Below are 24,366 nucleotides of genomic sequence, written 5' to 3' on the forward strand. Positions count from 1 at the left end.
TAGATCTGTGTCCTCTGGTTCTTGATTCCACTACCAACAGTTTTGCCCTATCCGCTTTGACTTTGTCTAGATCCGTTATGATTTTGAACACCTAATCAAATCATCTTTTAATCTCGTTAAGTTTAACAATTCCTGTTCCTTCATGTAATTGAAGTCTTTGATCCATGGAAATTTGCTTTTTTGCATGCTTTCTAAAGCTCTTGGTCAGTATTCCCCTTAAATTGCTATATCCAGTAGTCCAGTTGAGGTCAAACCAGTGCTACATCAGCACTTTGCTGCTTTTGTATGCTCCTTCACATATAAAACTCAGGATCCTATATGCTTTTTTAGCAACCTTCTTCATTTGCATTTCCATACTTAACAATTTGTACATGTAAAGTCAGCATCATTGGCGCCGCCTCGTGCTCTCATGAGGAGGTTAGCAATTCATCAACTTCGCCAACACATTCCACCCTGACCTTAAATTTACCTGACACCTCCCTCCCCTTTCTGGACCTTTCCATCTCAATTAATGACGACCGATTTGATACCGACATTTTTTACAAATCCACCGACTCCCACAGCTACCTGGATTACACCTCTTCCCACCATACCTTCTGCAAAAATGCCATCCCGTGTTCCCAACTCCTCCGCCTCTGCTGTATCTGCTTCCCGGAGGACCAATTCCACCACAGAACACACCAGATGACCTCCTTTTTTAGAGACCGCAATTTCCCTTCCCACGTGGTTAAAGATGCCCTCCTACACAACTTGTCCACATCCCGCACCTTCGCCCTCAGACTTCACCCATCCAACCCTAACAACGCCCCTGGTGCTCACCTTCCACCCTACCAACCTTCGCATAAACCAAATCATCCACTGACATTTTTGCCACCTCCTAACGGACCCCGCCACCAGGGCTATATTTCCCTCCCCACCCCTTTCCGCCTTCCACACAGACCGTTCCCTCTGTGATGACCTGGTCAGGTCCATACCCCCCTTCAACCCACCCTCCCATCCTGGCACCTTCCCCTGCCACCGCAGGAATTGCAAAACCTGTGCCCACATCTCCTCCCTCACTTGCATCCAAGGCCCTAAAGGAGCCTTCCACATCCATCAAAGTCTTACCTGCACATCCACCAATATCATTTATTGTATCCGTTGCTCCTGATGCGGTCTCCTCTACATTGGGAAGACTGGACGCCTCCTAGCAGAGCGCTTTAGGGAACATCTCTGGGACACCCACACTAATCCACCACAAGCCCTGTGGCCCAACATTTCAACTCTCCCTCCCACTCTGCCGAGGACATGAAGGTCCTGGACCTCCTTCACCACTGCTCCCTCACCACCAGACGCCTGGAGGAAGGACACCTCATCTTCCGCCTCGGAACACTTCAACCCACCAATGTGGACTTCAACAGTTTCTTCATTTCTCCTTCCCCCACCTCACCCCAGTTCCAAACCTCCAGCTCAGCACTGTCCCCATGACTTGTCCTACGTGCCTATCTTCTTTTCCACCTATCCACCCCCCCCCCACCTATCACCTTCATCCCCTCCCCCACTCACCTTTTGTACTCTATGCTACTTTCTCCCCACCCTCCTCTCAATTATCTCTGCATCCTTCAGGCTCTCTGCCTGTATTCCTGATGAAGGGCTTTTGCCCGAAACGTCAATTTTACTGCTCCTCAGATGCTGCCTGAACTGCTGTGCTCTTCCAGCACCACTAATCCAGAATCTAGTTTCCAGCATCTGCAGTCATTTTTTTTTATCCCTAACAAAGGACTAATGCCCGAAATGTTGACTTTCCTGCTCTTCGGATACTGCCTGACCTACTATACTTTTCCAGTGCCACACTTCGACTCTGATCTCTAACATCTGATGTCCTCACTTTATTCTGACACTGGAATTGCCCATTCAGTAATGTGTTTTGTTATTTTGGAATCCTTGCAGATATAGAGGAATGACTGTAACTACTAACTTCCTCCTGGACCATCATTTCAGAAAGCTTTTCCATCATAGGTTAAACAGATTACACCCTTACTTATATCTTTTTTAAAATGTGAAAGACATAATTGAGATACTGGATGGACTAAAAATTGCTGAAGTGGTGATATTGGAAAGCCTAACTATATTTAAAATTGATCAGTCAATTTTTAAAAAGAATGAAACATTTGTAGTTCATCTTGTAGTGCCCCTGTATTGATGGAAGATGGCTCATTCTCCATAATTTTTATCCTTCATTCCCTTTTCATCCTTGGCATCGTCTCGTGGTGACATGTAAATTTTAAATATAGCTAGCTTTTCTTGTACTCTTCAACCGTTTTTTTTCATTCTATTTAATACCTCAACAGGGCATTAATTTTAAGAGCCATGAGGTTTTACTGCAGCAGCTCTATAACATAGACATAGAACATAGAAAAATATAGTGCAGTACAGGCCGTTTGACCCTCGATGTTGCGCCAACCCAAGCCCACCTAACCTACACTAGCCCACTGTCCTCCATATGCCTATCCAATGCCCGTTTAAATGCCCATAAAGGGGGAGAGTCCACCACTGCCACTGGCAGGGCATTCCATGAACTCACGACTCGCTGAGTAAAGAATCTACCCCCAACATCTGTCCTATACATACCTCCCCTGAATTTAAAGATATACCCCCTCGTAATAGCTGACTCCATACGTGAAAAAAGGTTCTCATTGTCAACCCTATTTAAACCCCTAATCATCTTGTACACCTCTATCAAGTCACCCCTAAACCTTCTTTTCTCCAATGAAGACAGCCCCAAGTGCCTCAGCCTTTCCTCATTCGGTCTTCCTACCATACCAGACAACATCCTGGTAAACCTCCTTTGCACCCGTTCCAGTGCCTCCACATCCTTCCTATAGTAAGGTGACTAAACCTGCACACAATACTCCAGATGCGGCCGCACTAGAGTCTTATACAACTGCAACATGACCTCAGGACTCCGGAATGCAATTCCTCTACCAATAAAAGCCAGTACGCCGTATGCCTTCTTCACAGCACTATTTACCTGGGTGGCAACTTTCAGAGATCTATGTACATGGACACCAAGATCCCTCTGCTCATCCAAACTACCAAGTATCCGACCATTAGCCCAGTACTCCATCTTCTTGTTACTCTTACCAAAGTGAATCACTTCACACTTAGCTACATTGAACGCGATTTGCCACCTTTCTGCCCAGCTCTGCAGCTTATTTATATCCCGCTGTAACCTGCCACATCCTTCCTCACTGTCAACAACTCCACCGACTTTCGTATCATCCACAAACTTGCTCACCCAACCTTCTAGCCCCTCCTCCAGGTCATTTATAAAAATGACAAACAGCAATGGTCCCAAAACAGATCCTTGCGGAACACTGCTAGTTACTACACTCCAAGATGAGTTGATGCTTTTACCATCAACTACTACCCTCTGTCTTCCAGCCAGCCAATTCCTAATCCAAACCTCCAACTCACCCTCAATGCCATACCTCCGTATTTTTTGCAGTAGCCTTCCATGGGGAACCTTATCAAATGCCGTACTAAAATCCATATAGACCATATCTACCGCTTTACCCTTGTCCACCTCCTTAGTCACCTTCTCAAAGAATTCAATAAGGTTTGTGAGGCACGATCTGCCCTTCACAAAACCATGCTGACTATCCTTGATCACATTATTCCTATCCAGATGTTCATAAATTCTATCCCTTACAATTCTCTCTAAGACTTTGCCCACAACAGAAGTGAGACTCACCAGCCTACAGTTACTAGGGCTATCCTTACTCCCTTTCTTGAACAAGGGAACCACATTTGCTATCCTCCAGTCTTCTGGCACTATTCCTGTAGACAACAAGGACATAAAAATCAAGGCCAATGGCTCTGCAATCTCCTCCCTTGCTTCCCAGAGAATCCTAGATAAATGCCATCAGGCCCAGGGGACTTATCTATTTTCCCCCTTTCCCGAATTTCCAATACCTCTTCCCAACATACCTCAAAGCCATCCATTCTAATTAATTGTGACTCAATATTCACATCGGCAACAATGTCCTGTTCCTGAGTGAATACTGACGAAAAGTATTCATTCAGTGTTTCTCCAATCTCTTCAGCCTCCACGCACAACTTCCCACTATTATCCTTGGCTGGACCTATTCCTACCCTAGTCATTCTTTTATTCCTGACATACCTATAGAAAGCCTTTGGGTTTTCCCTAATCCTACCAACCTATGACTTTTCATGTCCCCTCCTTGCTGCTCTTAGCTCTGTCTTTAGATCCTTCCTGGCTACCTTATAATTCTCAATTGCCCCAATTGAACCTTCACGCCTCATCTTTACATTGGCCGCCCTCTTCCCTTTAACAGGGTATTCCAATTCCTTATTAAACCACGGCTCCCTCACACGACCCTTTTCTCCCTGCCTGGCAGGTACGTACTTATGAAGGACACTCAATAGCTGCTCCTTGCACAAGCTCCACATATCGATTGTGCCCTTCCCTTGAAGCCTACTTTTCCAAGCCACGCATACTAAGTCATGCCACATCGCATCATAATTTCCCTGCCCCCAGTTATAACTCTTGCCCTGTGGTGCACACTTATCCCTCTCCATCACGCGAGTAAAAGTCACCAAATTGTGGTCACTGTCCCCAAAGTGCTCACCTACCTCCAATTCTAACACCTGGCCTCATTTGTTACTCAGAACCAAATCCAGTATGGCCTCACCTCTTGTTGGCCTGTCTACATATTGTGTCAGGAAACCCTCCTGCACACATTGGACAAACACCAACCCATCTAACGTACTCGAGCAATAGCCTTCCCAGTCAATATCTGGAAAGTTAAAGTCCCCCATAACAACCACACTATTACTTTCACTTTTCTCCTAAATCATCCTCACAATCCTTTCTTCTACGTCTCTAGGACTATTAGGAGGCCTGTAGAAAACTCCTAACAGGGTGACCTCACCTTTCCTATTTCAAACCTCAGCCCAAACTACCTCAGCTGGTGAGTCTTCATCCATCGTCCTTTCCACCGCTGTAATTCTATCCTTGACAAGCAATGCCACGCCTTTCCTCTTTTACCCCCACCTCTGACCCTACTAAAACACTTAAACCCTGGAACCTGCAACAGCCATTCCTGTCCCTGTTCTACCATGGTAGTAGTAGAGTCAGAGACATTAAGGACATTTAAGCGACTGCTGGACAAGCACATGGATGGCAGTAAATTGAGGGATGTGGAGGTTAGGTTGATCTTAGTTTAAGATAAATATCCGGCACAACATCTTGAGCTGGAGGGCCTGTACTGTGCTGTATTGTTCCCTGTTCTATGATCAACTACCTCATTCACTTTGACTTCAGCATCTTGTTTGGGAAGCATAGATGCAAACAGCAAATTTAGTATCTCAGGTAAGTTCTCTGTTTCTATACGTAGGTTTCCTTTTAGCTCCTAATTGTCACCGCCCCTCTTATTTACTGACCTTTTTCCTATTTATAAGTCTTATTTATTTCCATTCTTTTCTTGTGTTCTTTCCTAAGGTTACTGTTTTCAGCCTGGTTCTGACTTATGTTAACAGCCTAATATTTATCATGTGAACTCTTTTTCTGCTTCATCTGTTTCTATATTACATTCCTCATCAAGCTTAGTTTTGTCTTCCTTTTTCTCATTTGTGAGATTGTGCCTCAGCAGTACTTGGCCCATCAACTGTTTAAAGGCAGTCCATTGTTCAATTATAATTATGTCTGCTAATCTGGCATTCCAGTTCACCTGGGACAGGCCCATTCTCAACCCCCTGAAATTGGCCTTTCTCCAGTTAAGTGTTTTTTAAACCCCTAGCATAAACTTCGGTTGGATTTGTTTGACATCTTTTTAATTAAAGATGAAAGGATTATCTTGGTCCACTTGTGCAGGCCATTTCAGCTATATGCTTTAAGGAAGACTTGGGCCATTAATTTATGAAAGCAGAGAACTAGATATTAAAAGGTTTTCCATTGCAAAGAGTTCTTTGAATTAAGTCGTGAAAATGTGAATTGGAGTTTTCTTTTCTGGATTGAAGATTTGTTTTGACCTTGATGACTTTATGGAAAATAGAGTGTAGTGGTAATGGTATGATAACATGTTAGGATAGTCATGATTTGGAGATGTCGGTGTTGGACTGGAGTGTACACAGTTAAAAATCACACAACACCAGGTTATAGTCCAATAGGTTTAATTGTAGAGTTGTAGAACTCTGAGCTCAAAAACTGCATGAATTTCTGTAAAGCACTGTTATCTCACTTATTAGATTAGAATCCATCTAAACATCAGGTCATAGACAGAGAACACAGGAGGCCAACACCTTCAACATATTGTCTAGCTATCACCATTGTTAGCAGCTAACCCGAGAATGCAACTTTAAAAAGAAGGTTTTTGTGATTTAAACATGAAAGAAGTGAAACTCTCACTGTATTCTAACAGATGAAAGGCTTAACAGACAATCAATTTTTCAATGTATAATTTCAGTTCGATCACACTGCAAATTTTTGCTATAAATTCTGTGTTACGATCGAGCCCTCCACAATCACCTGATGAAGGAGCGTCGCTCCGAAAGATAGTGTGCTTCCAATTAAACCTGTTGGACTATAACCTGATGTTGTGTGATTTTTAACTATGTAGGATAGAGCAGAGATGATTGATTTAATGATGTGTCATCTTTTATAAGCATATACATTAAGGACTCGATTATTTCCCATTGCAGTGATTACATTTCAAATTGTTGCAAAATTTAATTCAAGGTCCTGAGATTGTGGAAAATGCAATCTAAATGCACATCTTATTTTATAAGGCTTTAAACATGAAAATGAATCAAACAAGTTTTATGTAAAGTTTCAGAAATTACAGCAAACAGTCAAGTTGAATTGTCCTGCAGTAGACTAATTGGAGTTCATCAGAAAATTTTAATTGGTAAACTTTTGAGATCTTTATGTTTGGCTGTTGGATACAAAATGTTATGGACATTTTGATCATAATTGATAAAAATGTTATTAGCACAGTTGTCATGAGCAGTATTCAGTTAGTTATTTTTATGAGAAACAATATGCTTTGAATTCTAGGCAACTTAATTTCTTCATGAATCTAAAAATATCAAGAAAGTAATGACTTTGTTCACAAATTATTTCAACAATTTGTCACAAATTGAAACGTAAATTGTATTGAGTTGTATGATTTCTTTCTTTGATGTGATTCAGGTGGATTATAGTGGTGGATTTGAACCTTTCAGTACTCTTCGATTTAGCCAAAAATTTGTAGAACGAGTTGCCAACCCTAAGGACATTGTTCACTTTTTCCGGCATAGGGATCAGAAAGATAAAAAAGGTAAGCCTGAGTTGTTTGGTCAGCAACACACATTTGATAAATTTGTATCATCCCACAAACATTCTGTGGGCTTTTGCACTGCAATTTCATGAGGATGCAGTAATGGAGTGTCACTGAACAAATAATGCAGACCCCAGGCTAATATTCTGGGGTAGGGTTCGAATCCTAACATAGCAAATGGTGAAATTTGAGTTCACTAAAATCTGGAGTTAAAAGGTGGTGATCATGTAACTATTGTTGATTGTTGGAATATCCATCTGGATCACTAATTCCATTTAGGGAAGGCAGTCTCCTGTATTTACCTAATCTGGCCTACACATGACTCCACACTGACCAAAATGTTGATGGGTCTTAACTACAGCACTGAAATGGTCTTGAAAGTCATTCAAATGTACTAAACTGCTGCAAAGTCAAAAGAAAGGAATGAAACTGGTTGGGACACCCAGCATGATTCAGGAATTTGAGATGACCACAGCAAACCTAGATCTGTTGACTCTGCAAAGCGCTGCATACTAGTAGCTAGGGCCTTGCACCAGAACTCATTATGTCCTACAGTAAACTCAAGCAACTGCCTGACATTATCCGTGAGTGCAACATCCTCACTCTCCCTGGATATATCCTGTTCTACCAACAGGGCAGTGCCATCAGAGTCGAAGACACAATTGTTATTCAGTCAGTAGGGTGTTGTTCTGGGAGTTGTTAACATGACTATTAATGCAATGAAGTCTCATGGCATCAGATTAAATACGGGGTATGGAAAGATCCCACTGATTATCATCTACCACCGCCCTCTACTGATGAGTCAGTAATCCTCCATGAGGGTGAGAGGACATTGAATGCATTCTTGGTGAAGGATCCCAATAGGAGAAAGTGAGGACTGCAGATGCTGGAGATCAGAGCTGAAAATGTGTTGCTGGAAAAGCGCAGCAGGTCAGGCAGCATCCAAGGAGCAGGAGAATATTCAGGTCCTGAAGAAGGGCTCATGCTTGAAACGTCGATTCTCCTGCTCCTTGGATGCTACGTGAAGGATCTCAATGCTCAGAACCAAAGTTGACATAGTAGCACCACTAATGATTGAGCTGGCTGAGTCCTAAAGGTAATAACTGCCAGACTGGGTCAGAGGGTGATGTGGTAATCATAGAAAGGGATAAACTGACTTGCCAGAAATGTCAGTACATGATGGTATCTGTAGGAATGATCATTGCAAGTCACTGTTGAAACAGCATCTCATCTTCTCATTAAGGATATGCCCCCATTATGTTTTGTGGATTTATCACCACACTAAACGGGGCAGACATCAAATAAATTTAGGAACTGGGCATCCATGAGGTGCTGTGGGTGTTCAGCAGTAGTAGAATTATGTTCACCGACAGTTCACCTCATGGTTTGTCCCCCCACTCTACCATTACCGTTAACCGAAGACAACAACTGAAGAAGGGCTCATGCCTGAAACGTCGATTCTCCTGCTCCTTGGATGCTCCCTGACCTGCTGTGCTTTTCCAGCAACACATTTTCAGCTCTGATCTCCAGCATCTGCAGTCCTCACTTTCTCCACCGAGGACAACAACCCTAATTCAATGAGGTATGCAGGATGGCATACCAGGAACTACACCAAACGTACCTTAAAAATGCCTACCTGCATACCACACAGTGGAAGCAGCATGTAATAGGCAGGGCTAAGTGATCCCACAACAAACAGATTAGCTCTCAGCTTTGTAGTCCTGATCCATACTGTTGTGAATGGTTGTGCTCAATTAAACAACTAGTAAGAGGTGTAGATGTCAGAAACATCTCTAGCTACAATGATGGGGGGCGGCGGGAGGCAAACATGTCCGTGCAAAAGACAAGGCAACAATGTTCACTCAAAAATGATGCATCTCAACCTCTTCCTGAGGTCCCAATCATCACAGCTGTCAATCTTCAAACAATTTTGGGTTTTGGAATCTTGCGTGCAGTTCTGGTCTCCCTTCAGTTGTGAAACTTGAAAGGATTCAACAAAGATTTACAAGGGCGTTGGAAGGTTTGAGCTATAAAGAGAGGCTGAGTAGGCTAGAGTTGTTTTCTCTGGAGCATCGGAGGCTGAGGAGTGACCTTACAGAGGTTTATAAAGTCATAAGCGGCATGGATAAGATTAATAGACAAGGTCTTTTCCCCTGGAGTCGGGGAGTCCAGAACTAGAGGGCGTAGGTTTAGGTTCAGAGGGGGAAAATTTAAATCTATGGGGCAGAAAGTGGTGCGTGTATGGAATGAGCTGTCAGAGGAACTGATGGAGGCTATTTCAAGTTTAGGAAGGGTGTATGGGCCAAGTGCTAGCAAATGAGATGAGATTAGTTTAGGATATCTGGTCAGCAAGGATGAGTTGGACCGAAGGATCTGTTTCTGTGCTGTGCATCGCTGTGACTCTAATTTGATTCACTCCACACAATATCTAGAAACATGACTGGGCCACCAGATACTGACTACATGTTAGCATTAGTACTGCAGACTTGTGCCCCAGGACTAGTTGTGCCCCTCGGCAAGCTGCACCACTACATTTACAATGGTGAATCTACCCAACAATGTAGAAAATTGCCCAAGTATGTTCCCTCCAGAAAAACAGGACAAATCCAAGCTGGCCACTTACTGCTCTTTCTGTCTACTTTCAATTATCAGGGGGCCAAGGATAGTGCTATCCAACAGCATTTGCAAAGCAGTAACCTACTCATAGGTACTCAGTTTTGGTTCTGCCAGGACCAATTAACTCCTGACCTCATTACAGCCTAGGTAGAAACATGAATGAAAAACCTGAGTGCAGAGGTGCGGTTAGATTGACTGCTCTTGACATGAAGGAAGCCTATGGCTAAATATAGAATCAAGGAGATGTAGTAAAACCAGAACCAAAGGGGATCAGATTGAAAACACTATGCTGGCTGAAACCATGCTTAGTAAAAAGGAATATGTTAATGGTTTTTGGGGTCAGTCATCTCGATTCCAGATCATTTCGGCAGAGGTTCTGCAGGATTGTGTCCTGGACATAGCCATCTTTAGTTTCTTCATCAATAATATTCACTCCATCTTAAGAGCCAAAATGGGAATGTTTGCTGTTTATTGCCCTATCTTTAGTGCTGATTGCAACTCTTCAGATACTAAAGCCACCCATGTCCATATGGAGGAAGACCTGGAAAACATCCAGAATTTGGCTGTTAAGTGGCAAGTAACATTTGTGTCACACAAATATCAGACAATGTCCATTCCTAACAAGAGGGAATCTAAGTATTGCCTTTGATGAACTGAATTCTTCACTATCAACATCCTAGACTTACAATTAAGCAAAAACTGAACTCTACCAGCCACATAAATACTGTGGCTACAAGAAAGTTCACAGCTTGGGAATCCTGCAGCAAGTTACTCACTTCCTTCTCGGTTGTCTGAGTGCAGCCTCAACAATGCTTACGAATTTTGACAATAACAGACTGCTTGATTGGGACCACATCCCCTAACTTCATCACTGATGAACAGTAACACCAGTGTGTACCATTTGTGTGATGTACTGCAGCAGCTCAGCAAATGCTGCTGTGGCAGCATCTTCTAAACCCGTGTTCTTTACCGTGTAGAAGAAGGCCAGCAGGTGCATGTGAGCATCACCCTTCCTTTCCAAATTTTACAGAATACTGACTTGAAATTATATTGGTACTGTTTCACTTTTGTTGTGTCAAAAACTTTCACTTCCCCTCTGAATAGAATTATGGGTGTCCCCTGTCACCCTCTCACACAACAGCTCCCCCCTCCCCAACTTTCCATGAACAACATATTAAAAATTGCGGCAAAACAATGTGTTGGGCCCTACGTATGGATCTGGAACTTATGTGCATAGGGCAAGCAACTATTGGATTTGCTTTAACAACCTAAGATAAGAATCCTTGCTCAGGCAGAATCTAACCCATCAACTGTTGAAAGGAAAGCGATCTGGTTGAAGGAGTGATTGCTTAAGTACTGATCAAATGAATGAGAGAGTTCTTCTGATGCCAGTGTTTTAAATTAGATTTTTAAAATTAAATTAAAGTTCTTAAGTTGCGATGCTGGGATTTCAGCTCATCAGCCTGTGGATCATTCATCCTGTAACACAACTAATAAGTTGTCATAACTTTAGTAGCATCAGTCTCTTGAAGAAATGTCAGAGTTTTATTTATTAAATCTTCTGTCATCCATCCTTTTTATAAACACAAATGCATGTTCTCCATTCCACTCTTGCTATCCAGTTTGTAATGGCTTTTTGCAATCAGTGGGATTGATATTAGGGAGTATTTTTCTATTTTCAGTAATTTATTGAAATAAGAATTTGCACTGAATTTGAAATTGGAAAAAGAAAGTTGCAGATTCTACATAGTGACCCTTGAGTTGCTGCAAAGTCCAAAGAAGATCAATTTGCACGCGGTACTGCGCTTATATCAGGCTTTCAGTAATTGCCTGTCAGGCAACTGGTCCTTAAATGATAACTGTAGCTTTTATTTAGTGACAATTTAATTTTTATTTGTTGTTATTAGTGACCATTTAAATTTCTGAAGCTCTGTTTTATGCATTAAGAATTTTATTTTTGTTTGAAGGCTTCACTTAAAAGGAATAGAACAGTCTCATTCTAACAAAAATAGAAATTGCTATAAATTTCAGCAGATCTGGCAGCATCTTTCTGTAGAGAGAAAGCAGTGTTAACGTATTGGATCCACTTCAGAACCTTCCAAGTTTTTCCAGCAATTTCTGTTTTTGAGTCTAATTCCAAGATCACCTTTTAAATGAAAAACAACGGCTGACACAGGACCCTGTTCTTTGCAAACAGAATATGTGTACACATCTTACAAGGTGCTGATGCAACCCAATCTGGAGTACTGTAGGCAGGTTTGGTCCTTTTACTTCAGATGTTATTTTATTGGAGACAGTTCAGAGAAGGTTCATCAGAATGATTCCTGGATGTGGAGGGATTGTCTTATGGTAAAGGTTAAACAAATTGGGAATTGACAATTGAGGAGAATGAGACAGACAGGATTCTTAAGGGGAATGGCAGTGTGAATGCTGAGTGGATGTTTTCCTTCATGGGAGAGTCTAAGACAAGAGAACACAGTCTCAGAACTAAGGGATGCCAATTTCTTCTCTCAGAGCGTTGAGAGTCTTTGGAACTCCTTGTCATGCATAGCTGGGCCGATAGACTCCTTGTGTATATTTAAGAATGAGATAATCAAAGGGAAAAGGGCAAGAAAGTGCATCTGAAGAGTGTTGGAATCAGCCATGAATTTGTTGAATGGTGGAGCAGGGTCAAAAGGTAGAGTGACCTATTCCTGTTATTATTTCTTGTCGTCTTTCACAAAGCAGCTGCTTTTCTTCACAAAATTAGATATCAGCCATTCATTCCTCAGCCAATATCTTGATGAGTCAGCCTGTCTGACCTAAAATGAACAAAGGTTGTCAGTTAACTTTCAGTTATTATCTGTCTGGTACATTCTTTGCGCTAGATCTCTACCAATCAGAATTCACTTTCCAAACAACCAGTACTCTGCTCTTTTACAGTATAAATGCATTACTTGTGATTTGTCCTGATGAATGCAAAATGAAAAGCTTCAACAGAGTGTATTTTAAGCACTATTTGTCTTCTGTTCCTTCAAATAGCTATTTATATTAATGCGTATTTGTTACTTTAGGCAAAAGTAAATCCATCAATTTAGCTATTGCTTCCTAAACTGGACACCATGAATTCCTGGGGGTTCATAGAAATTTCCAGAGAGGATTTACAAATTAAATAATTTCCCGCATCCAGTGTGAAATAAAGAAAATTTTGACTAGAAACAGTGTCAATAATAAATTTTATTGACACTAATGAAAACTTGTACACTTGCCCCTCTGCACTTTGAACCTATGTCCCTTGGTAATTGCTCTCCACCCTGAAAAAAGTCTAATTGTTTTCACTCTTTTCCATGCTATTTGCAATTTTACCAACCTCTATCGGGTTGCCCCATAACCTCCTGCATTCCAGTCTATCCAAACTTTCTTCGTAGCTAAAATCCCCCCTACCAAGCAACAAACTGGTAAACCTTTTCCGTACCTTCTCCAAAACATCCACATCCTTTTGCCAGTGCAGCGACCAGAATTGTACATATATTCCAAGAGTGGTCTAAGCAAAGTTCTGTAAAGCTGCAGCATAACTTGACTATCCTTACACTTCAGTGCCCCTTCCATTGAAGGAAAACATGCCATAGGCCTTATCACTGTGGCCTTCAGTGATCTGTGGACATGCACAGCCAGATAAGGGTTCACCATTCACTGTATAATTTCCACATGTACTTGACCTTCCAAATGCATCACCTCACATTTGCCCAGAATAAAATCCATCTGCCACTTTTCTGCCCATGCCTCCAACTGATCCATATCCTGCTGTATCGGCTGACATCCTCCTCACTATCTGCAACTCCACTAATATTTGTTTCGTCTGCAAACTTATTCATTAGACCAGCCACGTTTTCCTCCAAATCATGTACGTAGGCCACGAACAGTAGAGGTACCAGCACTAATCTCTGTAGACACTATTAGTCGCAACCTTCCATTCAGAAAAGCATCCTTCCACTGCTACCCTCTGTCTCCTGTGACTAAGCTAGTTCTATATCCATCTTGCCAGCTCACCCCTGATACCATGTGACTGCAGCTTTTGTACCAGTCTGCCATGAAGGACCTTTTCAAAGGCTTTACTAAAGTCCATGTAAACAAGATCAATCGCTTTTCCCTCCTCAATCAACTTTGTCACCTTCTCAGAAAACTTGTTAAAGTTAGAGAGGCACGATCTCCCCTGTTCAAAACCATGTTATCTATTGCTAATAAGTCCATTTGCTTCAAAGTGCTTATAGATCTTGTCCCTGAGAATTTTTTCCAATAATTTTCTGATGACAACTCAGGACTATAATTTCCGGGATTATCCCTGCTACCCTTCTTAAACAATGGTACAATATTGGCTATTCTCCAGTACTTTGGGGCCTTACCTGTGGCCAAAGAGAATACAAAGATGTCTGTTAATGCTGTAGTAAAGTGTTCTCTTGCCTCCCTCAATATTTTGGGATAGATCCCATCAGGACCTGGGAACTTATCTACCTTGATACTTTCTAAAACACACAACACCTGTTCTTTTTTAATAACAACTTGGCTTAGAAACTTGACACTCCCTTCTCTGAGATCATCTTCCACAGTAGCAACAAAGAGATCTGAGAAGTGGTATGTGAATGTAGAGGCTCCAAGCTATAATTATTCAGGGATGAGTATGGCTGAAGTGGCATCAACAAAGTGGGCCCAGGAGTGAAGAGATGGTGCCTAAAGTGGAGCGACGCCTACGTTGGTGGGTCCAGTGCAGGCAGTGGCAGAGGTCTCTCTTGAGGCTAGGTGCCAGCAAGGATTGGGTCAGAAACACTGATATTCAGAACTTGTAACTTTATTTTTCTAAATTATTCCTAAAACCTGTTATGATCCACTGTTTATTTCTTTACTTTGCTAATTATTTATTTTGTTTCTTAAGAATTTGATCTTAAGTACGTGTACCTTGGTACCTTTGTACCTAAGATGGTGCTGTAATGTGGCGACTACAAACTTTTCACTGTACTCATTTGAGTACGTGACAGGAAGGCTAATTCAACTCAATTCAAATTTCTTTGGTGAATACCGACACAGTATTCATTTAGGATCTCACCTACCTCTTCTGGCTCCATACATAGAACTCCTTTGTCTGTGAGTGGGCCAACCCTTTCCCTGGCTACCCTCTTGTTTTTTTTTATATATGTATATAAAGCCTTGGTATTCTCCTTAATTCTGTTTGCTAACAACTTTTCATGACCCGTTTTAGCCCTTCTAATTCCTCCTTTAGGTTCTTACCTACTTTTCTTATATACTTCAAGAGCTTCATCAGTTCCCTTCCTCCTCAACCTTATTTATGCTCCCTTTATCTTTTTGATCAAGGTCATAACATCCCTGGTCATCCACTGTTCAATTGAACTAAATGTGAATGTGTCCAGTTTGTTATGTTCACAGTGCAGTTGACTGCAGTATAGTACTGTTCAGTGAGTACTTTGATTATGTGTACAGAGTTTAATTCAAATTAAATATCTGACCCAAAACTGGAACCATACCTAACGTTATCCTGTAACCCCAAAGATTAAAATATCTGCCATTAAATTTGCTGAAAATGAAAGTCGATAACTGAGAGATAAATATTTCTGAGCTGAGTGAACAAGGACTGAGTGACAGTGAACAAGAAGAATTCTACTGAGAGAGAAAGTAAAAACAAAAGTTGGGGGTAGGAAAATTAACATTTGCAAACTTATACAATAACCCCCAAAAAATGAAAATTTAAATGAATAAAACTCCACATTTGTGCCTTTTTGTCAATAATAAACACATTGTTAAACAGGGTACTTGACCTTCTTATGCCTAGAATTAGATTTCTGTTGCAAATTAAATCTGAAATTAATGTGGAAAATACAGCTGGTATTTCAACAGAATGTGGTGGAACGTGTTACTTTGACAAAAAATCTTAAAGATTACACCCGAAACATCAACTTCTCCACCTCTAGATGCTGCCTGGCTTGCTGTGTTCTTCCAGCCTTCCACTTGTCTAAGCTAGTGGAGCAATGCTACTTGAGCAGTAATATTTGGGTGTTTATATTTAATTAAATATTTGCTCTCTGTCTGAATTTTTGCACGATTTACAATTGTCAGTGCCAGGCCAATTATTTTGATGGGGAATATTGCACTATAATTTGGTGATTGGCAATTTGTTTTCTTGTTTGATTTTCACAGATGATCTACAGATTAATTTTGAAAAATTTGCAAATAAATCTTCAGAAATAATAACCTTAAGAGTGGAGGATCTGGTCAAACAGTATTTCAAGACTGCCGAGAAAGTAAGTTAATGACATTTTCAAAGTCTAAACTAATTATGTACATCAAAAATTCCTCTTCATATATGTAAATGAATGTTTGAAGAAAAATTGAATTACACAAAATCGGCCTCCGAAATTCAAGGTTTACCTAATTTGTCACATAATGCACTATCAATATTAGTCCGGTTTAAAAAAATACTTAAATGTAATTGCTGCTTTTAATTCTTGCTACTAAATTTTTATTTTGGACATACCAGCAATCACAGCAAAAGTTATTTGGTTATCTATTTGCTTTCAATTTTAGAATAGAAAATGAGAAAATTTGCTACAGAATGAAATATAGATAAAGTAGGCATTAGTAATTCAGTTTTCCATCAGAAGTTCTAATCATACAATAAATTTAGTTCTACAAATTTGCTGTGTTTATATGACAAATGTTGAAATAAGGCATATAAACTAGAAAATTTGAATGCTGTGATATAGATGCAGAATAAAAATAATAAAATTTCATAGTTACTCTACATTATTGCTTGTTGAAGTATACCATTCTGATGATGGGGAAAAGAATGATATAAGTGGAAATCGTTATTGTGTGTGAAAAAATTAGGAAATAAAATTTCCAGGTTAAATTGTGGGTGGCACGGTGGCACAGTGGTTAGCACAGCTGCCTCACAGCGTCAGAGATCTGGGTTCAATTCCTGTCTCAGGCGACTCTCTCTGTGGAGTTTGCACATTCTCCCTGTGTCTGCACAGGTTTCCTCCGGGTGCTCCGGTTTCCTCCCACAATCCAAAAATGTGCAGGTTAGGTGAATGTAGTGTTAGGTGAAGGGGTAAATGTAGGGGAATGGGTCTGGGTGGGTTGCGCTTCGGTGGGTGGGTGTGAACTTGTTGGGCCGAAGGGCCTGTTTCCATACTGTAAGTAATCTAATCTAAATTATTTGAATTTTTTATTAGTGCACTTATTATGCTATTTTAAGATTTCTATGCTACTGCATGTTCAAACTACATTCCGAATAAGATCATAAGATAAAAGAGAAGAATTAGGCCATTCAAGCAATGGAGTCTTGTCCCAGCGACTCTTGATTTCCCTTATTAAATCAAGAACCAACTATCTCTCTATTAAATACACTCAGTGACTTGGCCTCCGCAGCTCTCTGTGGCAATGAGTTCTGCAGAGTCACCACCCACTGACTGAAGAACGTCCTCCTCATCTCAGTTCTCAAGGATCGTCCCTTCACTCTGAGGCTATGCCCCTGAGTCATGGTCAATCCTGCTAGTGGAAACATCTTCTCCATGTCCACTTTTTCCAGGCCTCTCAGTATCCTGTAAGTTTCAATCAGATTTCCCCCCCCCCCCCATCTTTCTAAACTCCATTGAGGGACCCAGAGCACTGGAAAGTCACTAAGATGACACTCTTGTTTAAAAAGGAAGGATGGTAGAAGATGGAAAAATACAGGCCAGTTAGCCTAATCTCAGTCATGGGTAAGATCCTGGAATCCATTGTGAAGGATCAGACTTCTGAATACTTGGAAGTCCATGATAAAATAGGGCAAAGTCAGCATGATTTCATTAAGGGGAGGCCATGCCTGGCAAATCTGCTAGAATTCTTTGAGGAAGTAGTGAGCAGGTTAGACCAAGGAGAGCTAATGGATGTTCTCAACCTGGAATTCAAGAAGGTGCTGTACAGGATGCTCCTGAGTAAGACAAGGGCCCATGGTGTTAGAGGCAAGGTGCTGGTGTGGATAAAAGCTTGGCAGAAAGCAGAGAGTGGGATGACAGGGTCCTTCTCGAGACCAAGTGTCAGTATTGGGACCACCACTTCTCACTTTATACATTACGATCTAGGTGAAGGAACTGAGAACATTCTGGCTAAATTTGCAGACGATACAAAGATAGGTAGAGGGACAGGTAGCATATAGGAGGTGGGGAGGTTGCAGAAGGATTTGGATAGGTTAGGAGAGTGGGCAAAGAAGTGGCAGATGGAGTACAATGTGGGGGAGTGTGAGGTCATACACTTTGGTAGGAAGAATAGAGGCATGGACTATTTTCTAAACGGGGAGAAAATTCAGAAGCCTGAAGTGTAAAGAGACTTGGGAGTTCTAGTCTAGGATTCAGTGAAGATAAGCTTGCAGGTTAAGTCACTAGTTAGAAACACAAATGTAATGATGGCATTTATTTTGAGAGGACTTGAATAAATCAGGGATGTCCTTCTGAGGCTCTTAATAAGGCTCTGGTTAGACCACATTTGGAGTATTGTATGAAGTTTTGGGCCCCATATCTCAGGAGGGATGTACCGGCCCTGGAGTGTGTTCAGAGGAGGTTCATGAGAATAGCTTTACATACGAGGAATGTTTGAGGACTCTGGCTTTATATTCTATGGAGTTTACAATGATATGGGGATCTAAATGAAACATCCAAGCCACTGAATGGCCTGGACAGTGTAGATGTTGGGGAGATGTTCTCATTCGTATGAGAGTCTCAGACCCAAGGGTAAAGGCCTTTGAGTAAAGGGAAGACCTTTTAGAACATACGTAAGGAGAAACTTCTTCAGCTAGAGAGTGAATCTATGGAATTCATTGCCATAGAAGTCTGTGGAGGCCAGGTCACTGAGTATATTTAAGACTGAGATAGATAGGTTCTTGAGCATCAAAGGGATCAAGGGTTACGGGGAGAAAGCGGGAGAATGGGGATGAGATACTTATCAACCACGATTGAATGGCGGAGCAGACTCAATGGGCTGAGTGGCCTAATTTCTGCTTTTATGTCATATGGTCTTATGGAGTACAGACTCAGAATCTTCAATCGCTCTTCATATGACAAGCCCATCATCCCTGGGATCATTTTTGTAACCCTCCTCTGAATACCTCCAATGCCAGCACATCTTTCCTTAGATATGGGACCCAAAACTGTCTACAATATTTCAATTGTGCTCTGATCAGAACCTTATACAGCCTCAGCAGTGCAGCTCTGCTCTTGTATTCTAGCTGTCTTGGAATTAATGCCAACATTGCATTTGCCTTCCTAACCGACAAATGAATTTGAATGTTAACCATAAGAAAATCCTGAAGTAGGATTCCCAAGGCCCTTTGCACTTCAGGTTTCCAAAGCTTTTCCCCATTTAGAAAATGCTCTCGGCCTCTTTCCTTCCTACCAAAATATATAACCTCACAATTTGCCACATTATATTCTATCTGGCACTTCTTTGCCCACTTGCCTAGCATGTAAAGGTCCTTCTTCAGCTTTCCTCCTACCTTAAAACTATCTGTCCTTTCACCTATTTTTGTGTCATCTGCAAACTTAGCAACAATGGTCTTGATTCCATCATCCAGATTGTCAATGTATAATGTAAATAGTTGAGGTCTCAACACTGACCCCTGCGGAGCTCCACCAGCTACCATCCGGACAAAACACTTTAATCCACACTGTCTTCTTCCAGTCATCCAATCCTTTGTCCATACCAGTACCTTTTCCCTAACGCCATGTCCTCTTACCTTATACAGCAGCCTCCTGTGTGGCATCCTGTTTAAAGGCCGTCAGGAAATACAAACAGATTATGTCCACTGACTGTCCTTTGTCTAACTTGCTCATTACCTCCTCAAGAATTCAAACAGATTTGTCAGGCATGACTTCCTCATGAAGCCATGCTGAGTCCCCCAATTTTACCATGTACTTCCAAGTACTCCACAATCTCATCCTTAATAATGGACTCTGAAATCTTACTAATGACCAATGTTAGGCTAACCAGCCTATAGGTTCCTGTTTTCTGCCTCCCTCTTTTCTTAAAGAGGGATGTTTTTCAAACTTCTGGGATGCTCCCTGACTCTTCTGGTCTTCTCAATCCTCTGGCTTCCCTTTAATCTTCATCATATTATATGCTTTCTCTTTTGCTGTCCCGACTTCCCTTGTCAGCCATGGTTGTCTCATCCTCCACTTCATGTGTTTCTCCTTCCTTCGGATGAATTTCTTCTGTGCCACCTGGATTATCCCTAGAAACTACTGTCATTGATGCTCCACCATCTTCCCTGCCAAGCTTCCCTTCAAATCAACCCTCGCTAATTCCTTCCTCGTGTCTTTGTAGTTATCTTTACTCAATTGTAATACCTTTAGATCTGATTCAATCTTCTCCTTCTCAATGTAGGGTGAATTCTATCATATTATGGTCACTGACACATAGAGGTTCCTTCACTTTAAGCTCACGAATTGAGTTTGTCTCATTATACATCTTCAAATCCAGAATTGCATGTTCCATTGTGGGCTCTACATAATCTGCTCTAAAACCATATCATGGACGTTCTACTGATTCCTTTTCTTGAGATTTGTTACCAACATGATTTTTCCAACCATCTGTATATTGAAGTCCCCCATGATTATTGTAACAGTGCCTTTTTTACATTCCTTTCTACCTCCTAATTTATTTTACTTTCCCATGTCCTGCGTACTGCTAGGAGGTCCGTACACAATTCTTATGGCTTTTCCCTTTGCTGTTTCTCAACTCTACCCACACAGATTTTATACTATATCACTTATTGCCATAGTATAATTTTAATTTAATCTCGTACTAACAAGGCAATCCAAACCCCTCTACCCATTGTTTTCATGGATATAGATCCTTGAATATTTAGTTCTCAGCCCTGATTTCCCCTACAGCTACATTTGTAATAACCAAACTATTATGCCTGCCAATTTCAATCTGTTCTACAAGCTCATTTACCTTGTTTTGTAGAACGTTTGTATTTAAATACAACACCCTGCGTTGACTGTCCCCCTTTCTCATAATTGTCCCCTTATTTGATGTGTCAACTTGGATTCCTGACTCTTTCCATTCTCTTTGTTCTATTAATTGTTCAGGAAAATTTAACCTCTGCTGAGCCCATCCCTCCTGTAACTCTTTCCAAAATTTTTCATACAACTAAACCTACCCTGCCACTTCAGTTTAAAGCCTTCTCCATAACCCTAGTTATGTGATTCATAATGCCTCAGCATGATTCAGATCAAGCCCCTCTCATTGGAACAACTGCCTTCTTCCCCTTGACAGGTGTCAGTGTCCCACGAATTTGAACCCATTTCTCCCACATCAATCTTTAAGCCATGCATTTATCTCTTTAATCTTGTTGACCCATTGCCAATTTGGTTGTGGCTCAGGTAGCAATCCAGAGTTATAGAGTTGTGCCAGATGGAAACATACCCTTTGGTCCAATCAATGCTGACCAGATATCCTAAATTAAATTAGTCCTATTTGCTAGCATTTGACCCATAGAACGCCTCATCTTCCGTCTCGGACCACTTCAACCCCATGGCATCAATGTGGATTTCACTAGTTTCCTCATTTCCCCTTCCCCCACCTCACCCCAACTCCAACCTTCCAGCTCAGCACCGCCCTCATGACTTGTCCTACCTGCCTATCTTCCTTTCCCCCTATCTACTTCACACTCCTCTCTGACCTTCATCCCCACCCTCATTCACCCATTGTACTCTTTGCTACCTTCCCCCACCATCCTCTCTGACCTATCACTCCATTCTCACCCCCATTCACCTATTGTACTCTATGCTACTTTCTCCCCACCCCCATGCCCGTCTCGTTTATCTCTCCACTCTGCAGGCACCCTGCCTTTATTCCTGGTGAAGGGCTTTTGCCTGAAACATCGATTTTCCTGCTTCTCGGATGCTGCCTGACCTTCTGTGCTTTTCCAGCACCACTCTAATCTAGTGTCTGGTTTCCAGCATCTGCAGTCCTTGTTTTTACCATAGCTTTCTAAACCCATCCTATTCATCTATCCATCGATATGTCTCTTAAATGTTGTTATTAGACCAGCCTCCACCACTTTCTCTGGCAGCTCATTCCATAAGACCATAATACATAGGAGCAGAAATCTCATGTCCCCTTTTTGCCCTCCTGATTTCCCTCTTGAGTATACTGCTACTGGCCTTGTACTTTTACTCAATCCCATCTATCTATACCTGTCATATACTTTTTTTTTCTTAACCAGAACCTCAATTTCTCTAGTCATCTAGCATTTCCTATACCTGCCAGCCTTGGTTTTCACACTAATAGGAACAGGGCCTCTGGACTGTACTTATTTCATGTTTGAAGGCCTCCCACTTTCCAACCGCCCCTTTACCTGTGAATAGCTTCTTCCCAGTCTACTTTTAAAAGTTCTTGCATGATACCGTCAAAATTGCCCTTACTCCAGTTTAGAATTTTAACTCTTAGATCATATCTATCCTTTTCCATAACTATTTTAAAACAAATAGATTATTATATTTCTGGTTTTGCTGTTTAACTCAGCCAAGTGCTCCTCTTTCAACCTATAACTTTGGTACCTACATGGACCATGACAACTGGATCTTTCTCCTCCCAATCCAATGTCCTCTGCAACCCAGATGAGATCTCCTGAACCCGGCCGCCAGGCAGGCAGCAAAGCCTTGGAACACTTGACTCTGGTCACAGAGAAGTATCTATTCTCCTGACTACACTATTGCCAATTACAACTACATTTCTGTTTTCTTCACCCTCTTGAATGTGTCCCTATTACCACCATGTGATCCTTTGTATAGCCCCAACTCTCAGTTATATAGGGAGCAGGGATGTGTAAGCCGATGGACAAACTCAAGGGCTGAGACTCCTTCTGCACTGCCTCCTGGATCCCTGTATCTTCCTTGTTTGTAATCACACTGTCCTGACCCTAACTATTAACTGAATTTGAGACAGTTGATCTAAGGTGGGTGTGACTGCCTCCCTGATGAATCGCAGTGTTCAAAAGTCAGACTGTAGCTCATCAATTCTGAGTTGGAGTTTCTCAAGCGACCAAAAGTTGCAACGAGTGCGGTCACACTGAATCACAATGGGGTTCACCAGCTCCTACATCATGTTGTTACAACACATTGCCTGACCTGGCTTTTATTCTGAATCACTCAGTTCCTAATTTTATTTTAAAAACTGTATACTGGTTTTTATTTCCCTATTAACATTCTATTTAAAAGCAAATCAATTTTTACCAACCATTGAATTTGTGGTTTACCTGTGATGTAATGCATGTAGTGGGCCTCTGATCCTGGGCTTCAGTTATCCTGTTTAAAAAGAACCTTACAAGTTATGAGATTTTAAAAAAAGCAAACAAAAATTACCTTGTTCCTCCCTGCACCAGCTTCCCACATTGCCACCAAATTCCCTGAGCTATATACTCACTCGATTATGTCTCTTTCTAGATGTGATCTCTCTTTCGTAACTGTGCACTTTCAGCAGGGCCTTTCTTTTTCTTTATTGAGCCAATTTTTCTAACCTACCTGTTCAGAGATGACATTACATACCTCTGAGAACAGGTGGGACTTGGACTGAGCCCTCCAGATCCAGAGGTAGGTACACTACCCTAATACCACAATAGGGCCCCAACAGAGCCTTTTTTTCTTCTTTCCTAATTGTTTAATCAACCTGTTCAGAGATTCACTACATGTCTCTGAAGCAGGTAGGCCTTGAACACAGTCCTTCTCATCCAGGCATAAGGACACTACCATTGTACCACAAGAGGGCCCCTACTGCTCAATTTTTATTTTCATTTTTTTTCCCCTGAATTACCTGTGGCTGTATATAGTGTTCTTTTTAATATACAGTCACATGGTTAAAAAGACACCATTGTGCGAAGACTTTATTATTCATTTTTCCACCATCAAGAAAACAATGTGGCTAATGAAACATTAACAAGCAAAGCCTGTTAAGGGCAATGTTATCATCTAAAAAGTGAGGGGAGTGTTAGGGAGGGAAGGAGGGGCCACAATCAAATGGAGTTGAATCAGGAGATAAAGCACTCTATTCCCCGCCGTGCTCACCTCTCCCTAAAAGGCATCGAGAGCATTGGTAGACACCACATGCTCCTTCTCCAAGGAGACCTGGGCTCAAACATAACTGCAGAAGAGGGCAGGCTGTTGGCAGAAATTACCCCCTCCATAGCCTGCTACCTGAACCTGCTGTTGGAGGTCCTCCGATCTGCCCACACCCCTCTGCACCGGGTGCCCAAAAATCAAGATTGTGGGGCTGAAGTTCAACGAAAAGTACAGAGGTGTTTTTCAAATAACTAAAAAGTGAGTGCGAACACCCACAGCAAATATATACATAATCCATGGATTGCGCTGTCTGTTAACTGCCCTAATTTGCTGTTCCATGTGAC

At 41.5% G+C, this 24,366-nt stretch overlaps 1 protein-coding gene across 3 annotated transcripts in view; it reads left to right on the forward strand.

The window, feature by feature from the left end:
- The window catches only part of mre11a (MRE11 homolog A, double strand break repair nuclease), a 119,277-nt gene that overhangs the window by 46,402 nt on the left and 48,509 nt on the right, over positions 1-24,366 (forward strand). For all 3 annotated transcript variants that reach the window (XM_060825954.1, XM_060825953.1, XM_060825955.1), the window contains exons 11-12: positions 7,193-7,319; positions 16,122-16,225. In XM_060825954.1, the coding sequence (XP_060681937.1) occupies positions 7,193-7,319; positions 16,122-16,225 (231 nt within the window). The remainder of the gene's footprint in view (positions 1-7,192; positions 7,320-16,121; positions 16,226-24,366) is intronic.

The sequence above is a fragment of the Hemiscyllium ocellatum genome, chromosome 6 (assembly GCF_020745735.1).
Source record: "Hemiscyllium ocellatum isolate sHemOce1 chromosome 6, sHemOce1.pat.X.cur, whole genome shotgun sequence".
Classification (NCBI taxonomy): Eukaryota; Metazoa; Chordata; class Chondrichthyes; order Orectolobiformes; family Hemiscylliidae; genus Hemiscyllium; species Hemiscyllium ocellatum.